We start from the raw sequence: 25,070 nt of genomic DNA, 5'->3' as shown, positions 1-25,070 counted from the left end.
TAGCCAGGATGGTCTCGATCTCCTGACCTTGTGATCCGCCCGCCTCGGCCTCCCAAAGTGCTGGGATTACAGGCGTGAGCCACCGCGCCCGGCATGCTTACATATTTTTAAGAATAGTTGTCACATATTGCATACTCTGTTCTTTTCCATTAATTGTGTGTATGAAAAGCATTGTTAAAGGATAAAAACTCCATTAAATGCCCAGCCATAATTTACTTAAACATTCATCTCCTGGTGGATATAAACAATGCTATAATGATGAGCTCATGCTTCTTTGGAATTCCTATTCCATTACTTCTCCAAACTAAAATTAACTGGGTCAAAAATGTGTTAACTGTTTTTGTTGATTTCTTGCAAATGTTGCCAAACGCTTTCCAAAAGAGTTATGGCAATGTACTCATTCCATTAGATACATTTGACTGCAGTTTCCATTTTATTTTATCAACACAAGATTCTGTCACTTAAAACCACTGATTACTTCAATATGTTAAATGACACTTTGTTACTGTTTTAATTTACATTTATTAGATTATAATTTCCCCACATGTTTACTTACTCTCTCCTCTTAAAAGAAAAACCTGTTCACGTCCTTTGTTCACAATGGAATCTGTCTCAGCCGTTTCCTAAACCATTTTAATTTCGGGGGAGGCTGGAGTATGAATGCCTGATTCAATCCTGGCCCCTCATTTGCAGGTTGAAACTCTGGGCAACTTGTCTAATCTTTCCAAGCCTCAGTTTCCTCCTCAATACAAATAGCATTTTCTTTTTTTAACCAGAGTGCCTTCACTAAGCGTCACGAGGACTCAGTCAGGTAATATGTATATCGAAAACTCTAACTCTCCCAGCATAGTAACTTCTCAGATCTGGCTCTGATTATCACTCACAGTGCATGTAACAGGTGACACAGACACTGCAAAATTTTGTAATGGTCCCCCCTTTCGTCTGCTTTCCCTGTTTTCTTTCACTGCACGTATTTCTAGTGGAATCTGACCATTTTTCTTTCTTTATGTTTCCAACCGCTTCCACTTTCGAAACTTTCCATCACTCAGAGGAACCAGCAAATCCTATTTTTTGTTTTGATTTTTCATATTTAACTCTTATCTATCTGTAGGGTTTTGGGGGAGGCAGGGGGTTAAATTTGAACAGTTTTCCCCACCCAAAACTGCTTACTACCCCATCTAAAAACTCTGTATTTGAGCCTTCTTTTTCCAAAAAATATTTTTTAACATTTTACTTTTTCAAAAGCCCACATACAGTACCCATGGAATCACAATACTAGAATGTGGATATCTACCGACCTTTCCTTTTAATTTCACAAATGAGGTAAACCAGGGCTAGTGGAGAGATCTGCTTGGGATCCCAGGACCCACTGGCATTGCCTGGGGCAACTGTCCCATGGAATTCCAAGGGGCCATCCTGGCAACCAGGTCAGTGCTCTCCCCACAGAACTGCACTCAGCCACCTACGAATCTAGTCAGGGCTAAACATCAACATCATGGAAGGAACACTCTGAATTCATGAGGAAAAGTCCGGTTTCAAAGAGGCTTTGCTCATGGCTTCAACCTGACAATTAAATCCAGCCAAGTCCTACCAAAGGTTAATGGAAAATGGGCAGACCCTCGCACATCATATGGCTAAGCTGCAAAGAAGAGTAAAAATGGGCATACAGCCCAAAGCACTGCAGAAAAGGCCTGCTTACCTTGCCACAGTGAATGTGTCCATGGGCAGGTTCCGAGCTAGCTGGATGAAGACGTGATTGAGGGATGGACAGAAGCCACACCACGGAGCGTAATAGAGCAGGAGAACATCCTGTGGGAAGGGGAAGACAGCTGTTACTTGCACCGGGAAATGGGCTCTTCTTCATTTCTTTCCTTATTGCTTAGAATTCAGAAAGCACTCGATAAATGCTACCTATGCAAATATTACAGTGAAAATTTTCATCTTTAGGTCTTTCCAATTCTGTGCTTTCTGAAGCACTTTTTTGAAATTTAAAAACCACATGTAATTCATTCACGGTCCACAATCGGACCATCACGTGGTTACTCTTCTGTACATCAAAAACAGCTGCTCACCCCAACAACTGCAGTCTGGAAATTATTTTAAGAGGGACAGATGGCTTAACTTTTGCCTCTCATGACTCCATACCTGTTTCTGAAGGACTACTTCCCAAAAGGTATCAGTTGTCACTTCAGTGATTAAATGCTGAGACGGGAACTGGGCAGAGTCACTTCCAATGAGATGCCTTTTCAAGGGACTATAGAGAACGCTGAAGTTTTGAATAAAAGACTCTAAAAATAAAGAGAAAATGAGATCAACTCTTCTCTAGATACAAGAAGAATAGCTGGCCTACTTTTAAACTCCACATTTTAAAAACTCGAATGACTTCACAGGCTCACATTTTTAACATTTCACCTATCAGCAAAACCCCAAACAAAGCTGCCCGGGTGGCATCAGGTTTAGCTCTGGTAGTATTAACTCAGCAGACAGTAATGCAGATATCAAAACATTATGCAGTGTTAGATGCTCTAATATTCATAGATCATTCTTTTTTTAAAAGGACTGGTCCACAAATAGACACCAAGTGAGACTGTATAAATCGTCAAGAAGCCACAACCTTTTCAAGAAATTTCACCCTATAATACTAAAACCTTTAGGCTTAACTACAAAAGTAGCAATTGCACAAGCTACAGTAATGTGGAATGTGTTTAAATGTTCATTAGTTTGGGGACAAGGAGCTATAGTTTTTTGTTTCCTTTATTAAGGTTAAGTTTCTTTTTTTAAAGGTTAAGAAAAAATTATATGTAGTGGAAAAATACATAAAACCCATAATAATAAAAAACCTGGCTTGAACCAACAGTTTTACCACAAATTCTGCCATCTTCAGAGTCCTTTGCTTCATCTGAAACAACAGTAATTTGAATTTCACTTTCTTTTTTTTTTTTTTTTTTTAACAGACAGGGTCTCACTGTGTCACCCAGGCTGGAGTGCAGTGCTGCAATCACAGCTCACTGTAGCCTTGAACTCCTGGGCTCAAGTGATCCTCCTACCTCGGTCTCCAGAGTAGCTGGGACTACAGGCTTACACTATTGCACTCAACTAAAGTTTCAGTTCTTTTTCTTTCTTCTAACTCCCTCCATTTTGAGGTGCAAGGGGCAATGCAGTGTGCAGAATGGAGGAGGAAGTGAAGAAAGTCATGTGAATACGAAAGAGAATTCACGATCAGCATCTGAATAACACTTAGCTGGCTATGTTTTTGAAACATGAAACCAAGAATTATTTCCTACTCTGAATAAAGCCTAAATTCTGAAACTGCCCTAGAGACAGCTGACTTATGAATTAACTCTCTAAACCAACAATGACACACAGTAGGTGTTTTTTACAAGCTCCCTAAAAATTCTGTCACCAACTACAGGACAAAGAACAGCTAGGCTAAACATTTCAGAGAAGATACAGAAGATGGAAAGAAATCTAAAGAAGGCTTCTTTCAATTACCCTTAAATTCAAAGTGAACACATTATGAGGTCATTAAACACTTGAGCATTACTGAATGGAATTCAGGAAAATCTAATACAGACTACCTCAAAAATACATGCTTGTGGGAGCACTGACCCCATTTCGCTGGAGTCTGTTTCCCATTTTTAAAAAAATGCTTGTTTCATTTTAAGAAAGCTCAACACATCAAAATGACTTTAGAAAACATGAACTGGGAGTAATCTGTAATATCAACAGATTATCCCCTCCAAAAAGTGACTGGTCACAAGGTTCTTTTAAACACTGAAGAACTCTTGGATTTATAATATGCAATTGATATAGAAAAATCAGTACTTACATAAAGCCTTTTCACAAATGTGTCTAATGTAAGAAACAAGCTTCACCAGGATTTGAAAGAGCATGGCTAAAAGGACTCATATGTAGAAGCTCTGAGTCTACAGTTGATTTCATACTTTGTAAAACTTGAAATGAAAGGTTTCCTTCCCTACCAAATTCCTCCTTTCTCCATTCGGCATACACTGACCCTCCCTCAGGTTTCCAATGAGGCTGAACTAACGTGGCTTTTGAATTCTCACTTCATTGTGTGTAGTCAGGGGCGTCAGCAGAGCCCTGGGGAACAGGCCAGTGTGGGTCAGCCCAATGTTGCTGCCAAGCCCCGGGGGCAAGCCCTGGATGCTTTCTCATCATGGAGTCTTACTCCTCAAAAAGTGGGGTTTGCTGGTTTGCAACTGACACTTATTTATTTGCACTTTACACTTGTTACAATCTAGGTACCCCAGGTCCCAACAATATTACTCAGTACATTATGAAACAGCAGCAGAGCAAATTAGGTCTGGCGGCCTTGATCCTTAGACATTTAAGCCTGTGAGACAAAAAGGGAGGCAAGATGGCTCTACTTCCTTCTTCACTGCTTCTCTTTAAGATCCTTTAGAACAAAGCTGCTGTCAAGGCTCCCTTTCATCAGCCCCTAGGACATCCTACCGGAATGGCTCTCCACCTCCCTGCCGGTTCTACTCCCCAAGTCCTCACTGCCTGCAGCTGGTTCTACCTTAGACATGTGACAGAAATCGCCAATTTAGAAAGTGGGACTCTTACCCCCACCATGGGCTAAATGACAAACTTATTCAAAATTTAGAGTGAGGAAGTTTCTGCTCCATTTAACAGACAAAATTACCTTCTTTGAAAATTACGACTGATGGTGGTCTAAAGACTTAAACTGAGCTACGAAGCTGACATTACCCCACAACTAAATGGAATGAGAGCCATCAATAAAATGTACCAATATGAAGTCAAGCAAATTGTACAATGCTTGGGGAAATAAACTGCCTACAGTACCTAGGGTGAGCTTCATCAGCGCTTGCTTTGGATCCAAGATGTAGTGAGACTCTTCTTTCACGTCAACAATTGCCGCAAATTCTTTCACCTGAGTGGAGCTCGGAGCACCCAGTCTCTCTGCGTATAACCAAAACAAATTTGAATCCAAAAGGTAGATGTTGAGAGTCTTGTTGGTTCTGCAGCTCAGGCCTGTGAAGTTTGTGCTAGTCATGTCCACTCCTGGAAAGAGATACCTGTTCTCCTCAATGTGAGGAATGGAGCTTGGGGCATCGACCTCACATTTCTTCTCAAGGGAAGAAAATGCAACGGTAGGGGCTTCAAAGACACCTTGTTCAGAATCGATGAAGCCTGCCACACCCCTGCTTATGGTCCTGCAACATGCAGTGTAGTAGCTGAAGGGGCTATAGGAAGTTAAAAAATTGCTGCATTCTACGCTGTCTGATGCCACGTGATAAAAGGTCTGCTCCTTGAGGTAGAAAGAATCCAGAGCTGCTGCCATTTCAAAAAAGCTGCACTGTGGCATGCTGACCGAGCTCGGCTTCACGCCCCCGGCAGTCTGGTTGACACAGAGTTCACAGACGTTGTGGGTCCTGGAGAAGGAGTGCCACTGGGGCAGCACCACAGTGTTGCAGCAGGGGGATGCTGTGATCAGCGGCGGGTCTGGCAGCTGTGCCGGGGCTTCCAGGGCCAGGGACTCCAGCACTGGAGCGTCCACCCGCCGCAGGTGCTGAAGGAGACGCTCCACCACCTGGTCCCCATGACAGTTGTTGTACTCCAAGGCCACTTCGGTGATCTGAAATACAGGGCAGAGTTGGTGAGGGGCCTGGGGATGACTGAGGGACTAGCAACCCCTTAGCCACGTTTCACTTTCTGCAATTTCAGTTATCCATGGTCACCTCTGGTTCAAAAATATTAAATGGAAAATTCCAGAAATAAACAAGTCGCAAGTTTTAAACTACACGTCGCTCTGAGTAGTGTGATGAAATTTTTGTCATTACAAAAATTGCGAGCCATCCCTTTGTCTAGTGTGTCAGTGCTGTGGATGCTACTAGCCTGTTACTTAGTAGCCAACTCAGTTATCAGATCAACTGTCTCAGTATCACAGTGCTTGTCTTCAAGTAACCCTTTATTTATTACAAAGGCCCCAAAGTGCAAGGGTAGTGATGCTGGCAATTCAGATATGCCAAAGAGAAGCCAAAAATGCATCCTTTAAGTGAAATGGCAAAAGTCTCAATAAGAAAAAAAAAACAAACGGTAAGGTTGCTAAGATCTTCGGTAAGAACGAATCTTCTACCCATGAAATTGTGAAGAAAAATGAAATTTGTGTGTAGTATATACAGGGTTCAGTATCATCTGTGGTTTCAGGCATTCATTGGGGATCTTGGAACATATCACCAAGAATCCGCAGGGGGGTAGATGAGAGTGCAGGGGGAGATGGTTACTGTATTTTTAAAAATACAACCCCAGGCATGGCACTCCTGGGCCAAATTCTATGCTGCCCATGAGATAAAACCTCCATACAATCTGGCCCATTTGGCTTTCCAGTCTCACCCTACCCTCTTCAGAACAGACCAGGCCCTCCCGCAATGCCACACTGTTACAGAGGCCTGGCTGGGGACACCGCCTCCTCCATCTGTTCCTAAGGCCCAGCACCAGGGCAGCTGCTTCAGGGAAGCTAGCCCTACTCTCACTCCAGGAAGAGCTAGTTTCTGCACCTCCAATGTCCCTGAGGCCCCTTCTATAGTCTCACAAGCTTCTGCTGAGACAGACCTCTTCCCCACAAGCTTATGGAACCTCACGGGCAGAAGCCACATTGGATTTATCCTGCCATCCCTGGGGTCCAGTACAGGGCCAGGCACATAACAAATGCTCAGTAAACCCTTGATGAATGAGTGGCAGCTCAGGGTAATGCACACAATCCCCTTTCTTGGTAAGATTTGCCACTTTACCGTCAGGCCAGTATTGGCAATTTGGATTTACATTTTATTCTAAGGTTCTTCCATTTCCAAAAAGAATATTTCATTACCCACCTCCCATTCTGGTTTCCTGAGAAAGACAAGTAAGTTACAATCCAAAGGCATTTACTCTCTAAAACAGAAGAGTGTGTCAACTTGAATCAAATCAAGTTTTATAAAAATAAAAATGTTTTATAACATGTAATATTTGTAGTTAATTCAAAACATACATATTTGTACAGAAGAATAAATTGTTCCAATAGTTCTTGGCATAAAAAAAGTCACTTTATAACCCACCAGAAAACTACTGGGTAAAGAAAAGAAGTCACTTTAGATGACAGGCCAGTGCTTGAAATTTTATTTCCCCTGCACAAAAACATCTCAGTGGTTTTTGGATGAGGCTCTGACAGCATGCAGCACTAACAAGGTCAAGCCTATATAATCCATGAAGAGCCCAGATGCCCTCTGGCCCCATCCTGGTACTGCTTTATATTCAAAGACGCAGTAATAGACAACTACTCCCACCCACTCCCCCCAAAACCTCTATAAGACTTCAAGATTTACTGTAATCTTTTACAGAAGTCCAAGTAGGAGATCATTAATTATATTGTAGAGAAGAAAATTCCTTGAAAAGTCTTTCTTCGTTTCTTTTATCTTCAGTATCTCATAAACAAAGCAGCCACATAAAGAATATTTTTAATTGAAGAAAGTATTCGGTCTACAGCAATGCTTTTTTTTTCTTTTTCTGAGACGGAGTTTCACTCTTGTCGCCTAAGCCGGAGTGCAATGGCATGATCTCAGCTCACTGCAACCTCCGCCTTCTGGGTTCAAGCAATTCTCCTGCCTTAGCCTCCCAAGTAGCTGGGATTACAGGCGTGCATCGCCACGCCCAGCTAATTCTTTCTATTTTTATTTCGCCTGGCTAATTTTTTTGTACTTTTAGGAGAGACGGGATTTCACCATGTTGGCCAGGCTGGTCTTGAACTCCTCATCTCAGGTGATCCACCTGCCTCCGCCTCCCAGGGCTTGTAATCCTGCTGGGATTATAAGCGTGAGCCACCACACCCAACCAGTAATGCTTTTTTTGAGACGGAGTTTTGCTCTTGTTGCACAGGCTACAGGGCAGTGGCACGATCTTGACTCACTGCGACCTCTGCCTCCCAGATTCAAGCGAGTCTCCTGCCTCAGCCTCCCAAGTAGCTAAGATTACAGGCGCACACCACCATGTCCAGCTAATTTTTGTATTTTCAGTAGAGACGAGGGTTCACTATGCTGGCCAGGCTGGTCTTGAACTCCTGGTATCAGGTGATGTGATCTGCCCGCCTCAGCCTTCCAAAGTGCTGGGATTACAGGCGTGAGCCACCGTGCCTGGCCAGCAATGCTCCTAAAGAGTTAGGCGTTATCATTTTTCTCCTATGAAGGGGTATTTATGTTTCTATTCCTTTTTACATAACAGGAATTGAGTTTGAAAACACAACTCAAGTTATGTCACATTATGTGTATCACTTGATATCATTTAATTTCATGTGAATAATTAAGGAAATCTTGGCAAATAACTTTAACTGTTCGCAGAGTAGATGGTTCCTTCTATTTTCTTTAATCAGGGAAATCTGTGAGTCTGAACATGCTAACCGCGCCTTTGCTTACAAGATTCAGACGATGTGAATGCCTCAAATAAATGCTTTTAAAATAGAAAACAAGTCACGAAGACTCTTTGCTGGCTGAGGTAAGCATTTCCTTTGATTAACGAGTTGTGTAATACACACTGCAATGTCTTATAACTTCTCTAGAACTCTCTAGAGACACCGGGGTGTCAGTGGCCTTACATCGGTGTCAGGATCTGTGCTTTTGCGTGTGTGTGTACACACAGGCATGTGTCTGGGTATGCATGCAGGTATGCATGTGTGCAGAAGCAGCTACCCAGTATGGGCTTGGTACGGCCACCATATGGTCACTCCTGACTGGCATCCTACACGCACCACAGCACAATTATCTAGAATGTTGGTGCTTGGTACACCCGCAACTTTATTCCACTCACTCTAAGATGACCTCTCTCTTCTCAACAATGGAAGCATCCTCAACTTTCTGCCCAATATAAGGCCTAAGGTACTAATGGAAAAATAAAGCCACCTAACTCTTTCACGGTCAACAAGCTAATGAATTTACAACTCATCTTGCGTAAGTACAGCATTCATCCTTCCCACCTTACCTGAATGCCCAAAGGCTTCTTCATCTCTAGTCACTGTGTCACAATTTCCCAGATCATAAGACCCTACTTTCCATCCTCCACCTCTACCACCCAAGTTCAGGTTCTTACTGCTTCGCAGTTTTCTGGAACCCTGCTGCCAGAAAAACTTTCATAATGATAATGCACAGCTCTGGCTGCATCTCTTCACTGTCAGTAAGACTTGTATGGGCCGAGGGCAGTGGCTCATGCCTGTAATCCCAACACTTTAGGAGGCCAAGGAAGGCCAATCACTTGAGCCCAGGGCTTTTGAAACCTGCCTGGGTAACATGGCGAAACTCCATCTCTACAAAAAAATACAAAAATTAGCCAGGCGTAGAGGCATGCACCTGTAGTCCCAGCTACTTGGGACGCTGAGGTGGGAGGATCACTTGAGCTCAGGAGGCAGTGAGCTGAGATCGTGCCACTGTACTCCAACCTGGGCAACAAAGGCAGACCCTAACTCAAAAAAAAAAAAAAAAAAAAGAGAAGACAAAGACTTGGATGACTATGATTAATCTTGAAATCCTCAGAGAATTCTGCAAGGCCCTCTCCTCCAAAGGCTTTTTCAAGATCTCTCCCCAGTTAGCCCTTCCTGCAGACCACAAACTCCAGCCTCCTTCCTAACACCCAAACCTGCGGCAACTCCCATCCCTCATGCCTCTGCTCAGGGTCCTCCTTCCCATAAGTTTTTCTCAACCCATGAAGATCCTGGCTGCCCCTACAAGACTGTCTAGAATACTTCACCCATCCAAAGCCTCTCCTAACCCCTCCCCTGTCCAGGACCCCACTTTCTGAGATGGCACCCTCCCTCCTTCGGTTCCTCCTGACCCTGGGCCTGATCGTCCTCTACTGTGAATTATAGGCAGGCTTTCACTCCCTATACTGGACAAGCCTCTAAGACCACAGGACAAGATGGTGTTGCATCCACCCTTTCTCCCCTGGAGCTTCCCATCGCAGTGCTCAGTAAACATTTGCCAAACTGACCTGAAACAAAAAGGGAAATGTGCTGGACAGGCACTTTGCTTGTCTAGTAGTTCATAATACGGTGAGATGCCGCCTGGTGTTCGGTTATCTCACCCACATGCTGAGGTTAAAGGAATGCACTTACCGCACAGAGACAATGGGAGCCCCAAAGAAAGGAGTCACAGGCAAAACCATGATAAAAAGGAGGCCTGTTGGTAGGTAGAGGATTTGCAGACTGCTGGAGGGGACACTCATTCAGAAACAACAGGCGAGAAAGTAAGAGTCTTCCCACCAGGTGCCTAAATCCAGCAACAACCCTCTGGGTAGACAACCCCGCCAGGACAACTACACACCCAAACCAGACAGGAGAGAACTCTCCAAATCCACAACCACAGCCAAACCACCTTGATTGAAAACCTTCCTTTCCTACAACGAGCTTTAAGGCTATTAATATTAGATACAGTAAAGGCCTAGTCATTTCAAATGGTGTCTCAGTTCACAAAAGATCCATGTAGTGAAAATTTTCTAAAGAAATAGTTTTATTACTTTGAGTCCTCCCTAATTAGAGGGGAAAAAACAAAGCTATTTCATTTCTTTCTTCTTTCTTCCTCTAAGCCAAAGAGCAGCATTCATTCAGAATACTCCCCGGGGGAATCCTAACTTGAACAAAAAGACTCCAGCACAGCAAAGGGAGGGATCCAGCTGGGCGAGAAGTCCTGCCTCCCCGTCCCTCCAGGCAGGGGGCCAGGCCAGCACTGAGGGCCTCAGGGACAGGCAGCATCTGCTTAGCTGGCCAGTGGTACGCTGGCTGTCTGAAATTGGTTTTGGCCAATTAAGGGATCCTTGAGGGAGAGAAAAAATAAAACCCTCAGTAAATGCAATTTTGCCACCCCAGGCTCACTCTGCATACTATGCCTGCTGTCTCTAAGTGCCTCCAAATGCTCCGTGTAGAAAATAAACTCACACCCAGAGAGGGCGCACCAGATGAAGCCGAAGACAGGCAGGAACAGCAGGCTCCAATGGCGCTGCCTCTGAAAACCACTCTGGCTTCTGCACGACAAGGAAGGTTCAGAGAAACAAGGTGTCCCAACATCACTGCTGCTGCTTGCTCTCCTCTGCTGTCCTGAGGATGGCCAGGGCTGGCAGTCTGGCCAAACCCCAAGACAATGGCACCTCCTAGGCCTCACTAAGCTCGGCCTGTGTTCCTACCACTCCCTGTTTCACCTCCCAAACCGGAGGCTCAACAGCAGTCACATCAGAAGAGGGCATTTGGTCCTTCTCTAGAGGGGCACAGTATGGCTTCCCTGCCTCTTCCCACTCACTCCAGACACTAACAGCTGTCAATGAACACGGCCACAGAGGCTGCGGCAATACCTGTCCTAGACACGGGCTCTCTCCTGCCCATATGGAGGGGCAAAGAGCAATGCTCAGAGCCATAGCTGCCAGAGTAAACGACTGAGTGCGGGATGAGAGGGGCCAGGTAGATGAGGCTTCCCGACTCCTCATGAGGTGCTTTTCTATCACAGCTCTTACCTCGTCTATTAAAGGATGACTTTCGGCCAGGGGATTAAAAGGTATGAACAGAAACAGTGCTGGTCCTTTCTTCAGCTCGTTATTCAGCAAGAGACTCTTGCCTCCGTGTGGCTGCAGCCACCGAAAGAGCGTCTCCTGGTTTTCTAAGGCCCACTTACAGATGTTCTCAGCTGTGTAGTTCAGGACCTCCCTAGGGAAGACCTGTGAAGGACAAAGGCACAGAGGAAAAAGGAGAGCTCAGTGAGGTAGGGCAAGCTCAAGGCACATCAGTGCTGTCCCAACCCCACCACTGCAGGTGAGAAAACCCAGGCTCGGAGTGGGGCCTGGCCCCGCTGTGCAGCCAACACCTGCTTCTCCAGAGACAGCATTTCCTCACGAGTGGTTGAAAAAACAAAAGTGGTTGCAGGAGGTGACTTCCATATTGTGTGATTCATCTTTCTGTCTTGAGACAGATCCACCTATCAACAAATAATTCTCCCTGCCAGCTGGTGGCGGTAACAACCTCTATCACCCTGTCCAAGGACAGGTATTAAACGTTACTGGGTATTTATAAAAGGACCAAGACATATTTAAGGGAACAGAAATTATGGAGTCAAGGATCACTTCGATTTTGACCTTGGTCCTTCAAATGCTGCCCCCCAAGGGCAGAATGGAGCCTCTGTGCGGCACAGGCTGTTTGTGCTGTTCACTTGTATCCTCTGGGACTAGACCAACACCAGGCACAGAGCAGGAACTCAACACATGTCTTCATCAATCAAAAATGACCTAAACTTGCACAAGGCCACGGATCATATTTTATGTGCACAAATAAACAAAAGAGACACTTAGATTTCTTGCTTTGTTTTGCTATAAACAACCAATGTATGTGAACATAAAATTAGTTTTGAAATTCTAACAATATAAATCACTGGCTTCAAACAGAACTACCAAAGGGGTGCTTCAGAGGGTTTTACAAAATGAGATATTTCAAACTCCTCAGAACGAAGATTTAAATTGACTCATAACGAAGATAACCACTGCTTGTGTTTTTAAAAATAATGGTATCCCAGTATTCTCGCATTTGATAAAAGGAATTCTACTGCTACACAAACCAACCAACCTTAAACACTACCAAATCGAAGCAGTAAACCTGATATATTTTTCCATCTCACAGTCCTCCCTTTTCTTCCTCATCTACTTTTAATTTCTTTCTCAGTGCCCTTCACTATAAATAAATATATGGAGGCTGTGTAACATGCTAAAAATGAAGGATGTAGGAAAATGACAGATAGCAAAAGTAGATGATGTCAAAGCAGCTTAGGCAGAGGCACAAGGAGCGTAGGTGGGCAGCAGAGAAACAACTACAGCAGTGATTGTCAAGGTGGAACAGTGGGAGTTTGAAAAACCATACTCAAACTACACTCAAACATTTCTGTTTGGAAAACACAAAAATACATTTGACTTTTGGAATATAAACTGCAAGAAGTAAAGCACAACATCTGGGCTACGAAGATATGCAGAAGCCAGGGCAACTGGCAAGCAAGGGGGCACCCTTGGGATGGGCCCAACAGTCCCTCCGAAGGCACAAGACTCAGACATTGTGCCAAGGGGGGCACAGGTTTTAAAGGCTGGGTATGCTGGGTGCAGGGAAATTGATCTGTATATGACATGTAAGTTACTGACAATGATGCAAGAGAGACAGACTACTTCAGGAAAGTTAGCTCAGTGATGTGACTGAGGAAGCAGCAATAGAGTAGAAGCACAGGACTGAGCAGGACACAGGTCAATGCTCAGAAGCAGCTGAGTTCAGGCTGCTCCACAGAAAGCAAATGAAATTGGGGAACAAAGGCGACAATGGAAAACTGAGGCTCTCTGGGATGAGAAGCCATCAACTTCTCACTGTGACTTGACAAGAACATCAAAAACCCATTACATCAGCTAAGGAGAAAAGCATGTCACATTACTACTCATCATAAAAGAAACAGATAAACAGAGAACATCACTTAGTGGAAGCCTAGCTTCTGAAAACACAGGCTCAGAGTAACAATTCTCCAAGAGAGTAACCCTGTAATTTTATCCAGGAAGAAAAACTTTCAAGTCTGTACCAAAATCTAAGAATACAAATAAAGAATTTCTGCACATTAATTGCAAGAGCCCTTTAATGCATGGGTTCTTAATCTGGGGCCTGGGCTCTAGGGTGGGGCTGGAAGAACTCTCCATTCATATATAAAATCATGTGCGCTTTTCTAGAGAGTGTCCATAGATTTTATCCAATTCTCAAAGGAGTCCGTGACCTAAACAAGGTTAAGAACCACTGCGCTAATATAAACGTGATTTCAAAATACTTACAAGTGATGTGTTGAAATGTCTATGTAAATACACACTTCCAGAGTGTACTAAGGATACCAGTTTCGCAAGATGTTTATTTGTGATAACCCCAAATCGTACTGTTCCTAGGTAATCTGAAACAGAAAATTTTCCTTTATTAAAGAAAAGGCCTGTGCCTTAAAACAACCACAAAACCCAACGATCAAGTCTTGAAGCACAAACCCCAGGAGCAAAGCTCCTTCTGGTAACCTAGCCTAGAGAGGGAAGGAAGAGGAGTTGAGGAACCTCTCCCCCTGAAACCGACCTCAGCCTCTCAGATGTCAAGCCTGCTCCTGAGAGGATGTCTCTAACGCCTCTGACAATCACTTGTGTTGAGGAGTCCCCTGTGTCCACCTATGATGGTCTGACTTGTCCCCCTTGATCACAGGCTGAGGCACACTATGTTCTCTGTCTGGACACTTCTTGTGGCTGGTTCCTTCTTATTACTCATCTCAGCTCCTACTTTCTCTGAGAAGCCTTCCCTGACCACCCCACCTAACACCTAATATACAGGGGACAGAGTTTACAAAGGGAAACTGGGCTCCCGACCCATTCAGGTACTCTCTTTACCGTTACCCTATTTTTGATAACACTTATTAACATTTGCATAATCTCATTCATTTATTTAGATTTCCTTTGGTCCAATGTCCTATTTTTTTTTTTGAGATGGAGTCTCGCTCTGTGGCCCAGGTTGGAGTGCAGTGGTGCAATCTCGGCTCACTGCAACCACTGTCTCGTCGTGGGCTCAAGCAATTCTCCTGCCTCAGCCTCCCGAGTAGCTGCAATTACAGGCGTGCACCACCACACTCAGCTAATTTTTGTATTTTTAGTAGAGACGGGGTTTCACCATGTTGGCCAGGCTGGTCTCGAACTCCTGACCGCAAGTGATCTGCCCGCCTCTGCCTCCCAAAGTGCCAGAATTACAGGTGTGAGCCACCACGCTCGGCCCAATTTCCTCTTCTGACGGTAATTTCTGTGAAATTAGAGATTTTGTTTCATGCTAGATGTATCCCAGGACCTACATAAGTGCCGGGATGTATCGTTAAGAGATCAAAAAATATTTATTAAATGAACAAATCTAGCATATATAAAGTCTTATACACATCAACAAGAAATGAAAAATTGTTAAAATGGGCAAACCACAGAAAAGGAAATGTGTATACATGGCTAATAATTACTGGAAATAAACTCAACCTCACTATCCCGAAAGAAAGCAAATTAAAACAAAAGACTATTTTTGACCCTCAAATTGCCCAGAATTTAAGACATAGGAAACATCAGGTATTGAACAGTAGAGAAATGAGTATTTGATGTGATGCTGGTGGAAAACGGCAAAACGGCACAGCCACTCAGGAGAGCAGCTGCTGTACTGACTAGAAGAAGAATGGACACAGCTGGGATTTCCACTGCTGAGCATCCACATGTGTGTTGGAGCCACACGCAAGGACATTCACCAAGAAACACTCTGTAAATGTTAAAAACAATGAGGCAGGACTATACAGCAGAAACAGAAGCTGAAAAAGTTACAGTAGAACTTTGATGTTAACCAAAAAAAAGGAAAAAAAGAACTCACACTTATAAATTAGTTTTTTATATATATATATATTTCCCCTCCTACGGGCACATATGTTTAGAAATGTACAAAGAATCTAAAAGGATAATAAAAGTGGTCTGATGTTGGAGAACAAACATCAACAGGGACCTTATCCTTATGTGTGAAGCTTTCATTTTTTTTCATGGAGTAAAATATTTGTGTGATTATAAAGTATTTAGTGTTAAAGGAGGGTGAATAAGATACTGCAGAAAAAGGTACATTCTTTCCTATCCCCTATTGCTTTATTAGCACATGCTAAATAAAACATCAGTTAAACTTTAGGCCAGATGCAGTGGCTCATGCCTTTAATCCTAGCACTTTGGGAGGCCAAGGTGGGTGGACTGCCTGAGCTCAGAAGTTTAAGACCAGCCTGGCCAACACAGTGAAACCCTGTCTCTACTAAAAATATAAAAATTAGCTGGGTGTGTTGTGGTGGGCACCTGTAATCCCAGCTACTTGGGAGGCTGAGGCATGAGAATCATGTGAACCCAGGAGGCAGAGGTTGCTGTGAGCTGAGATCCCAAGATCGTGCCACTGCACTCCAGCCTGGGCGACAGAGTGAGACTCTGTCTCCAAAATAAATAAATAAGTAAACTTTAAAAAAAAATCAGTTAAACATCAAATGTTACCAAATTATATACAGGTAGCTAAGATATAAAAATATTGAGGTGCTAAACCCATAAAGTTTCTACTTTTATCCCACGACCCTCACCTTTCAGTGGTGTGGTTCTCTCTCCCTCAGGTAAGGAGTGGCTGATGAGGTGGGAGTGAATATGTCCCTACTGCGAGAGTCAATAATTTTTCATACAAACCTGATGAGTTTAAAATGGCACAAAACAAAAGAAATACAGGACAAATAAGCCAGAAATTAAACAGACTGATAACTTATGGGGTGGCTGGGGAAAAGGGGAATGGGAACGGGAAAGCAGGGCTGAGGAGGCCTGGCACTGAGTAGGTCTTTTTGTATCTGACTCCTAGGGCCACAGTGATGTATCACACACCCTTCACACACTCCAAAATTAAACCATTAGTTAAAACCAAGCGAGATGTGGCAAACCCAAAGTGGAATACAGCATGTACAAATAACCCTAACTATTGCAAATGGGTTAACACCATGGTGAATGGGATAGCAAGAAAGAACTAACCTAAGTAACTGGAAAACAGTATCTTGACTGGATGCTGTAAAACTAAAGGCAAAAAGAATTGTACATAAATGCTGTAAATCTGGTAGTAAATGTGTTTCTTAAGGAGGTATAAGTTAGCAATTCTGAAACTAGGAACTTATTTACTTCTTTGCAGTAAATACATCATAGATAATTATAGCCAGGACTCTCACTGTCGCAGTAAGAAGTTATATACTAATAAGAGAAGGCTAAAATAAACTCTGTAATGTTAAATTGAAATCAGAGAGAATGAATATAAACTTATGGTTTTTGATACATACACACACACACACACACACACACACACACACACACAGAGGGAGAGAGAGAGGATGGATAGAGAAATACAGATATATGCATATGTGTGGATATAATACATTTCCTAGTTCTATCTACTGAGAAGACCTAGAAGTTATGACATCCTGATACCAAAGAGCATACCTAGCATGTAAATCTTGGTTTCTAAATGCCATTCTCCAGTAAAAGAAACCAGGGCCCTTGGAGAAGAGGTTGATTCCAGAGCTGGGGCAAAGAAAGTACAAGATAAGCCTGAAATACCTTGTATCAGAAGTAAAGAAGTGGGCCGGGCATGGTGGCTCACATCTGTAATCCCAGCACTTTGGGAGGCCAAGGCGGGCGAATCACCTGAGGTCACGAGCTCGAGACCAGCCTGGCCAACATAGTGAAACCCCATCTCTACTAAAAATACAAAAATTAGCCTGGCATGGTGGCACACGCCTGTAATTCCAGCTATCTGCGAGGCTGAGGCAGCAGAACCGCTTGAACCTAGGAGGTGCAGGTTGCAGTGAGCTGAGATTTCGCCATTGCACCCCAGCCTGGGCGACAAGAGTGAAACTCTGTCTCAAAAAAAATAAATAAATGAAGTAAAGAAGTGCTCATAAAAGGATGGGGGTTTGTCCAAAGGACCCAGGAGCCAAGCGGAAGCCCTCCTAGTAGCCAAAGCTGGAACAATTTGAGCAACAAAATAAACAATGACAGTACACAGAATAAGATAAATACCCATGACTCCATAATAATATTAATGAGAACAGTCAGCTCTTCTTTATAGGAGAATTCCACTAATAATGAAAAATGAATGAAGGAAACAGAAAATAACCATTTGAACACCAGAGTAATTGTTGCAGGCAAGATCCACCGATGGCGGCTAAAATTCTTGAGCAAAAGTTTGAGGATGTATTTATATAGTAACAAATGATCTTCCCCCAAGGTTATTTATTTACTAATTACAAAGGAAGAGATAGTAACTTTTCAGTGGAGAAACACAGCAGACACTACTTTAACCAAATGATCACAGTTAATGTGACCAGTAGGAGACACACTGACATCCTATGAACCCCCCGATAAGAAGTGCTGAGAAGGACCTATTTCTATGGTATTGTTGTCAAAAGACATGACCTATTCCAATAACAAGAAAACAGACAAAATTGAGTGATTTTCTACAAAATGCCTGAGAAGTATCTTCAGAAGTGTCAAGGTTATAAAGGATAAGGAAAGACAGAGGATTTGTCATAGGCTGAAGGAAACAGAAAAAACCAACCCGTTGCGATATGGGATCCCAGACTGGATCCTGAAACAAAAACAGGCACTAGTGGAAACACTCAGACAATTCAAATGAGGTCTGCAATTTAGTGAATAGGACTGTACCAATGTTAATTTCTTTTTCTTTTCTTTGTCTTTCTTTCTTTCTTTCTTTCTTTTTTTTGAGAGACAGATTCTTGCTCTGTCACCCAGGCTGGAGTGCAGTGGTGCATCTCGGCTCACTGCAACCTTAAGTGATTCTCCTGCCTCAGCCTCCCGAGTAGCTGGGATTACAGCCATGCACCCCTACGTCTGGCTAATTTTTCTGTATTTTTAGTAGATAAGGGTTTTATCATGTTGGCCAGGATAGTCTCGAACTCCTGACCTCAAGCGGTTCACCTGGCCTCAGCCTCCTAAAGTGCTGGGATTACAGGTGTGAGCCACCATACCCAACAGTAATATTAATTTCTTATTTTGTACAAAACCACCTAACAATTGGTTATGTAAGATGTTAACAACGGGGGAAACTGGCTAAAGGCAGGTAATTATGGAACTCCCTGTTCTATTTTTGCATCTTTTCTCTAAGTATAGAATTAGTTAAAGATTTTTAAGAACTTTGTTTAAAGGGCATGGCATATAAGTCCAGATCCCAAAGCTGTCAGGAGAAACAGACCAAAGAGAGGATGTGAATTAGCAGGACCAAAACACCACTCTCTCAGAGGCAACTGATCTTGGCGGACAGTCACAGTTAAAAGAAGAGAAGGAAAAGCAGCCAGTAAGGAAATTCATTTGATAGCCTGCCAAAGTCACCATCGCAATTTATTAGAGCAGAGGAACAAGAAGTGACAGCCTGACCCCAAAGTTAAAAGGGGCCATTCAAAAACCTGTTTAACTGCATTAATAAGAATGGACAGTCTGCCCACACAGAACAAATTCTAACATGCTCAAACATATTACAATTTCAAAACTGCATTTTTCACACATAGAGAAATTTACAAAAATCACACTTCTATTTAAGTTCTAGCATATGGTGGAAAACTTGCTGGAAGAAGCAGCTTAAATTTGCAGTCTCACGTGAACAAAGAATACTTAGATTAGCAGAGGAAGTTTATAGCGTAAAGATGACACAAAAAAACCGCATGTCACATCTTATCCAGAGTGTTCTCTGATAAGCAGAGCTCCAGGGCTTTCTAACATAGAGGTCTTAATCATTTATAAAATGAATTATTTTGTCCTAAAAGTCACGAAGTTTCAATATTTTAATTAAGAACCTGGAATCTGTTGGACAATTAAAAATAAACTAAGACTCATACTCTCCCCTCCTCTACCCAAAAAGGTCTAACAACTGCAGTATCCCATTCGACAAAAAAAAAAAAATTCTCCATTAGCCTGGTAATTGGCCAGTTCAAGATCTGTGTTAACCACACAGTGACAACTGGTGTCAATGATCACTGCAAGATGTAATGAGATCTTGAAGAAACATTTGGGTAAAAGAATTAGTTACTAAGCAGTTTCCACAGCTGCTCAAGCAGGTGGCTAAGAAGGTCAAGGTGACCATAGCATGTCTCTTGGCACCACTAACTTCTCAGGGAGGGAGGGTGCTCCTTTGCTGCTTGCTACAGAGGGTACTGAGCCCTGGGCCTCGTGATCATCAGCTACAAGGCCGTGCACACAGGCACCATCTAGACCCATCACAGCACATCTCCCATGGGCATGGGCTGGGGAACCAGCACTATTATGTTGATGCTAATACTGTTTGCTGTGCTTTGAGTAGAAATGGTCTTGTGCTTTGACCCATCAAATCTTGCCTACTTTTGGCAGGCAGGCAGGTTTACTCCTGGTCATCTCTTGTGAGTGGGATTCTTCTCTGCCCCTAACAGAATGCTCCCCTCTTACTTCCCACACCCTCCCCAGGTATAGCTTTGGCTGCCCTTCTTGTGCCTCCCATGCACCGCTGTCACCATTCACCTCATGGCAGCTACCAAGGGTGCCCTGAAAGACCTGAAACTCCATCTGGTTTCCACTCACATTCACCTGGCTCACTCTCCTCTAGTTTGGATAGAAGCTTTTTGGTTTTGGACAATGTTTTAATACACAACTACAGCTGACCCTTGAACAACATGGGTTTGAACTGCATGGGTCCACTTACATGCAGATTTTTTTTTAATCAAACACAGATCCAAAATACAGTATTTGCAGAATTTAAAACCTACCTATATGGAGAGCCACTTTTCATAAATGCAGGTTCTGAAGAGCCAACTGTGGGACTCGAGTATGCAAATTCTGGTATATTTGGGGATCTTAGAACTAATCCCCAATCTATAACAAGGGACAACTGTATTTTAGTTTAGTATCATATGACTTAAATTTAATTTTAAATATTAAAATGTCAGTTTAGGGCTGGACATGGTAGCTCACGCCTGTAATCCCAGCACTTTGGGAGGCCGAGGTGGGTGGATCAACTGAGGTCAGGAGTTCGAGACCAGCCTGGCCAACCTGGTGAAATCCCATCTCTACTCAAAATTAGCCAGGCTTAGTGGCAGGCGCCTGTAGTCCCAGCTATTCAGGATGCTGAGGCAGGAGAATCACTTTAATGTGTGAGGTGGAAAAAAAAAAATTCACCATTTTAATACTGATTATATGTTGAAATAATTTGGATACACTGGGTTAAACATTAATTTCACCTGTTTCTTTGATTTGCCCCCCACCCCGGCCTTTTTTTTTTTTTTTTTTTAAGGACAGTCTCATGTTGTCACCAAGACTGGAGTAAAGTGGCCCGATCTTGGCTCACTGCAACCTCTGCCTCCCAGGTTCAAGCGATTCTCCTGCCTCAGCCTCCTGAGTAGCTGAGATTGCAGGTGTGCGCCACCATGCCCGGCTAATTTCTGTATTGTTAGTAGAGACAGAGTTTCACCATGTTGGCCAGGCTGGTCTCGAACTCCTGACCTCAAGTGATCTGCCTACCTCAGCCTCCCAAAGTGCTGGGATTACAGACCTGAGCCACTGCACCCAGACTCACCTACTTCTTTTTAATATTTAGTGAAGCTACTAGAAAATTTTAAATTAGGCTGGGAATGGTAGCTCACATCTATAATCTCAACAGTTTTGAGAGGTTGAGGCAGGAGGATCACTTGAGGCCAGAAGTCCAAGACCAGCCTGGGCGAGAGAGTGAGACCCTAGCTCTAAAAAAATTTTTTAAAATTAGCTGAGCGTGATGATGTAAGCCTATAGTCCTAGTTACTCAGGAGGCTGATGCAGGAGGACTGCTTGAGCCCAGGAGGTCGAGGCTGCAGTGAGTTATAATTGCATCACTGCACTCCAGCCTGGACAACAATGTGAGACCCTGTCTCAAAAAACAAAATTAAAAAAAGAAAATTTTAAATTAGCTATGTGGTTCATATTGTATTTCCACTGGATTATGCCAGAGTGGTAATGATGAAAAAGCAAGATTCATGTATCTCAGGAAGAAAATTAGGCTGAGATGATAAATCCAGCAGACAGCAAGTCTTAGTAATTGGCACTTATCTGGTAAGATCACATGAGACAATGTTTCTTGAATTTTTTTCATGAAAATCCCTCCAACAGCAAATAATAATTATCTTTAAGAACGTGTCCCCTTTTCTTCAAAAAGGAAAAAGTGGGGCTCTAGACCTATGACTCTAGCCCGAGCTTCTGAAGTTAATTCTCTCTCAGAGGCCTACAGTAAATAGCACTTGGTGTACTACAAAGTACCCAAGGATACACTGAAAGAACAGACAGAAACTACAGATCTGAACAATGTGGAATTCCTTACATTAGGGAATGTCATCTGCTATCATGGAGACTTCTGTGTGAGCTCACCTCTAAGGCATCATGGAACAAAATAGAGTATCAGGTCAAGAAAAATGCTCATAAAGGTAACTGCTAACAAACCAACACACACTTCAAAGCAAAATACCACTGGATTAAGTCACATGGCATTTAATCAGCATGGCTAAGAAGTCATTTACTCCATGGGGAAATTCTTCCCATTTCTTTAAACTGGAAAACAGTGATATCCCAAAAGGCAAACCTGTATCATGCTACCTTCCATCTGTTGGGAAACAACTCTCATTTTAGTCTGTTAATTTTAACTTCTACTTCCCCACTCTTGTTTCCAAAGTCAGAATAAGGAGAACAATAGGATTATTTTAAAAGGGATTAAAATAACCCCTCTAATTTTAATCTTTACAGAGTGATTCACTTTTCAAGTTCTTCATAACCATTTACTAGACAGTGATGTCATACATTTCCAATAAAGTGTCCATTAAAACGAAAAAACCTTCGAAGAAATGTAACATTACAGAAATGCTTGTTTTCAATGTATAAACTATCATTACTTGGATTTTCCCCCTAGAAATGAGACAGTGAAATGTGCATAGTTTCAAAATTTTGAGACAGAGTCTTGCTCTGTCGGTCAGGCTAGAGTGCAGTGGCCGGATCTCAGCTCACTGCAAGCTCTGCCTCCCAGGTTTACACCATTCTCCTGCCTCAGCCTCCCGAGTAGCCGGGACGACAGGTGCCCGCCACCGCGCCCGGCTAGTTGTTTTTGTATTTTTTAGTAGAGACGGGGTTTCACCGTGTTAGCCAGGATGGTCTCGATCTCCTGACCTCGTGATCCGCCCGTCTCGGCCTCCCAAAGTGCAGGGATTACAGGCTTGAGCCACCGCGCCCGGCCTTCAAAATTCTTAATATAAAGCACAAAGCAATTATCTAGAAAAAAAAAATCTGGCATTTGGACATCACAGACACACTGTGGTGTTTGCCAAGATATTACTAAACTAACATGAAACTTATAAGCTGTTATTCTTTTTTTTTTTTTCTTTTTTTTTTTTTTGAGATGGAGTCTCGTATTGTCCCCCAGGCTGGAGTACAATGGCGTGATCTCGGCTCACTGCAACCTCTGCCTCCCAGGTTCAAGTAATTCTCCTGCTTCAGTCTCCCGAGTAGCTGAGATTACAGGTGTCCACCACCACGCCCAGCTAATTTTTTGTATTTTTAGTAGAGATGAGGTTTCACTATATTGGTAAGGCTGGTCTCGAACTCCTGACCTTGTGATCTGCCCGCTTCAGCCTCCCAAAGTGCTGGGATTACAGGAGTGAGCCACCGCGCCCGACAGCTGTGATTCTTTTTGTGTGTGAGCTAGGCAGGAAGGAGAGAGAAATGCAGTTCCAAATACATGATTTTAGGAGAGAATAAACTATAGTACTAAATACGCATTGTTACATATACTTAACCTGACAGTAAAATAAACACCCTCACATCAGCTGTTCTCATTTAGTAAGTCTAAAGAACCATATTAAAATGATCAATTCAGGCTGGGCACAGTGGCTCACACCACCACGGTGAAACCCCGACTCTACCGAAAGTACAAACATTAGACAGACGTGGTGGCGCATGCCTGTAATCCCAGCTACTCGGGAGGCTGAGGCAGGAGAATCGCTTGAACCTGGGAGGCGGAGACTGCAGTGAGCCATGATCACACCACTGCACTCTAAAGTCAGTGACAGAGCGAGACTCCATCTCAAAAGAAAAAATAAAATAAAATAAAAAATAAAATGATCAATTGAAAAACTTCCCTTGTATGCACCTCAATAAAATTTTCTTTTTTTTTTTTTGGTAGCCCTCAGGGGAAGGAAGGACTCTGCAAACTAAATATATCCACTGAGAAACCTCCTCCACCCCATTTCAGGCTATTCTTAAGGTCTAACACAGGAGTCAGCTAGATGAGGTCTCTGTCACATGTTCTCTTTTTCCCCTCCAAACAATGGTTTAAAAATGTAAAAAACATTCTTAGCTCCCAGGCCTACAAAAAAAGGCCAAGGGCCATTGCTTTTTCAAGATGACGTGTCCCTTACAGGTAACTAGGGCAAAGCTCCCTTATTTTACAGATGGGAAACCTGAAACCTGAAGGCCAGTGAGAAAAGGCCGCTGGGCCATGATTACACCAGGATACTTGCTATTAAAATGACTACAGGGCCAGGCGCAGTGGCTCATGCCTGTAATCCCAGCACTTTGGGAGGCCAAGGTGGGTGGACCGCTTGAGCCCAGGAATTCAAGAGCAGCCAAGGCAACATGGCAAAACCTCATCTCTACAAAAATTAGCTGAGTGTGATGGCGTGAGCCTGCAGGAAGATCACCTGAGCCTGGGAAGTTGGAAGCTGTAATGAGTCATGACTGTGCCACTGCACTCTAGCTTGGGCAACAGAGTGAGACCCTGTCAAATAAATAAATAAACATTAAATAAAATAAAACGACTTCAGGACTCATTGGCCCCTGCCTATCTATGCTTATTGTTAGGAAGATACCACTAAAGCCCAGGGAAAACTAGAAACCAAGACAGGCTGCTAAGCAGAAGACACAGCCTATTTGTCTATTAGTGCAACAGGAGCTCCAAGAAAGAAGCTGGGGTAATGAGAATCACAGAACGTCCAGTGTGCCGGACGTCACGCTAGGTAGTCAAGAGTTATCAATCCACAGAACTTCCCCTAGGCCTTGAAAAATTAGGAAGGCAGACGTTAGCCAGGGAAACACATGACATTTAAAGCAGTATCACAGGCAAAGCCAAGAGGGAATCACCATATCATACCACCTGCTGCACCTCAGTAAAGCAGAGGAGCTGCAGAGAAAACAGAGTAAGGGTGGAGTAAGTGAGCTCTGCACCAGGGTTCTCATCTCAGCTCCTGTATTTACTGGCATGTGACGGTACCGGCTTCCTGTTGCTGCTGTAAAAAATAACGGCAGACACAAATGTATTTTAAAGTTCTGGATGTCAAAAGTCCAAAATGAGTCTCACTGGGCTAAAATCAACCCTGGCCTGTGAGCAAGTCATGTTCCTTTGGGAGGCTCTAGGAGAGAATCCATTTCCTTGACTTTTCCAGCTCCAGAGGTCACCCACATCCCTT

At 43.2% G+C, this 25,070-nt stretch overlaps 1 protein-coding gene across 1 annotated transcript in view; it reads right to left on the bottom strand.

The window, feature by feature from the left end:
• Positions 1 to 25,070, bottom strand: part of TXNDC11 (thioredoxin domain containing 11) — a 58,983-nt gene that overhangs the window by 7,303 nt on the left and 26,610 nt on the right. The window contains exons 6-10 of the mRNA XM_011988106.1: positions 13,834 to 13,946; positions 11,506 to 11,706; positions 4,828 to 5,620; positions 2,146 to 2,288; positions 1,700 to 1,809 (exon numbers count right to left, since the gene is read on the bottom strand). Of these exons, the coding sequence (XP_011843496.1) occupies positions 1,700 to 1,809; positions 2,146 to 2,288; positions 4,828 to 5,620; positions 11,506 to 11,706; positions 13,834 to 13,946 (1,360 nt within the window). The remainder of the gene's footprint in view (positions 1 to 1,699; positions 1,810 to 2,145; positions 2,289 to 4,827; positions 5,621 to 11,505; positions 11,707 to 13,833; positions 13,947 to 25,070) is intronic.

Source organism: Mandrillus leucophaeus, unplaced genomic scaffold, assembly GCF_000951045.1.
Source record: "Mandrillus leucophaeus isolate KB7577 unplaced genomic scaffold, Mleu.le_1.0 Scaffold323, whole genome shotgun sequence".
Taxonomy (NCBI): Eukaryota; Metazoa; Chordata; class Mammalia; order Primates; family Cercopithecidae; genus Mandrillus; species Mandrillus leucophaeus.
This window is presented reverse-complemented; position numbering and strand designations above follow the sequence as displayed.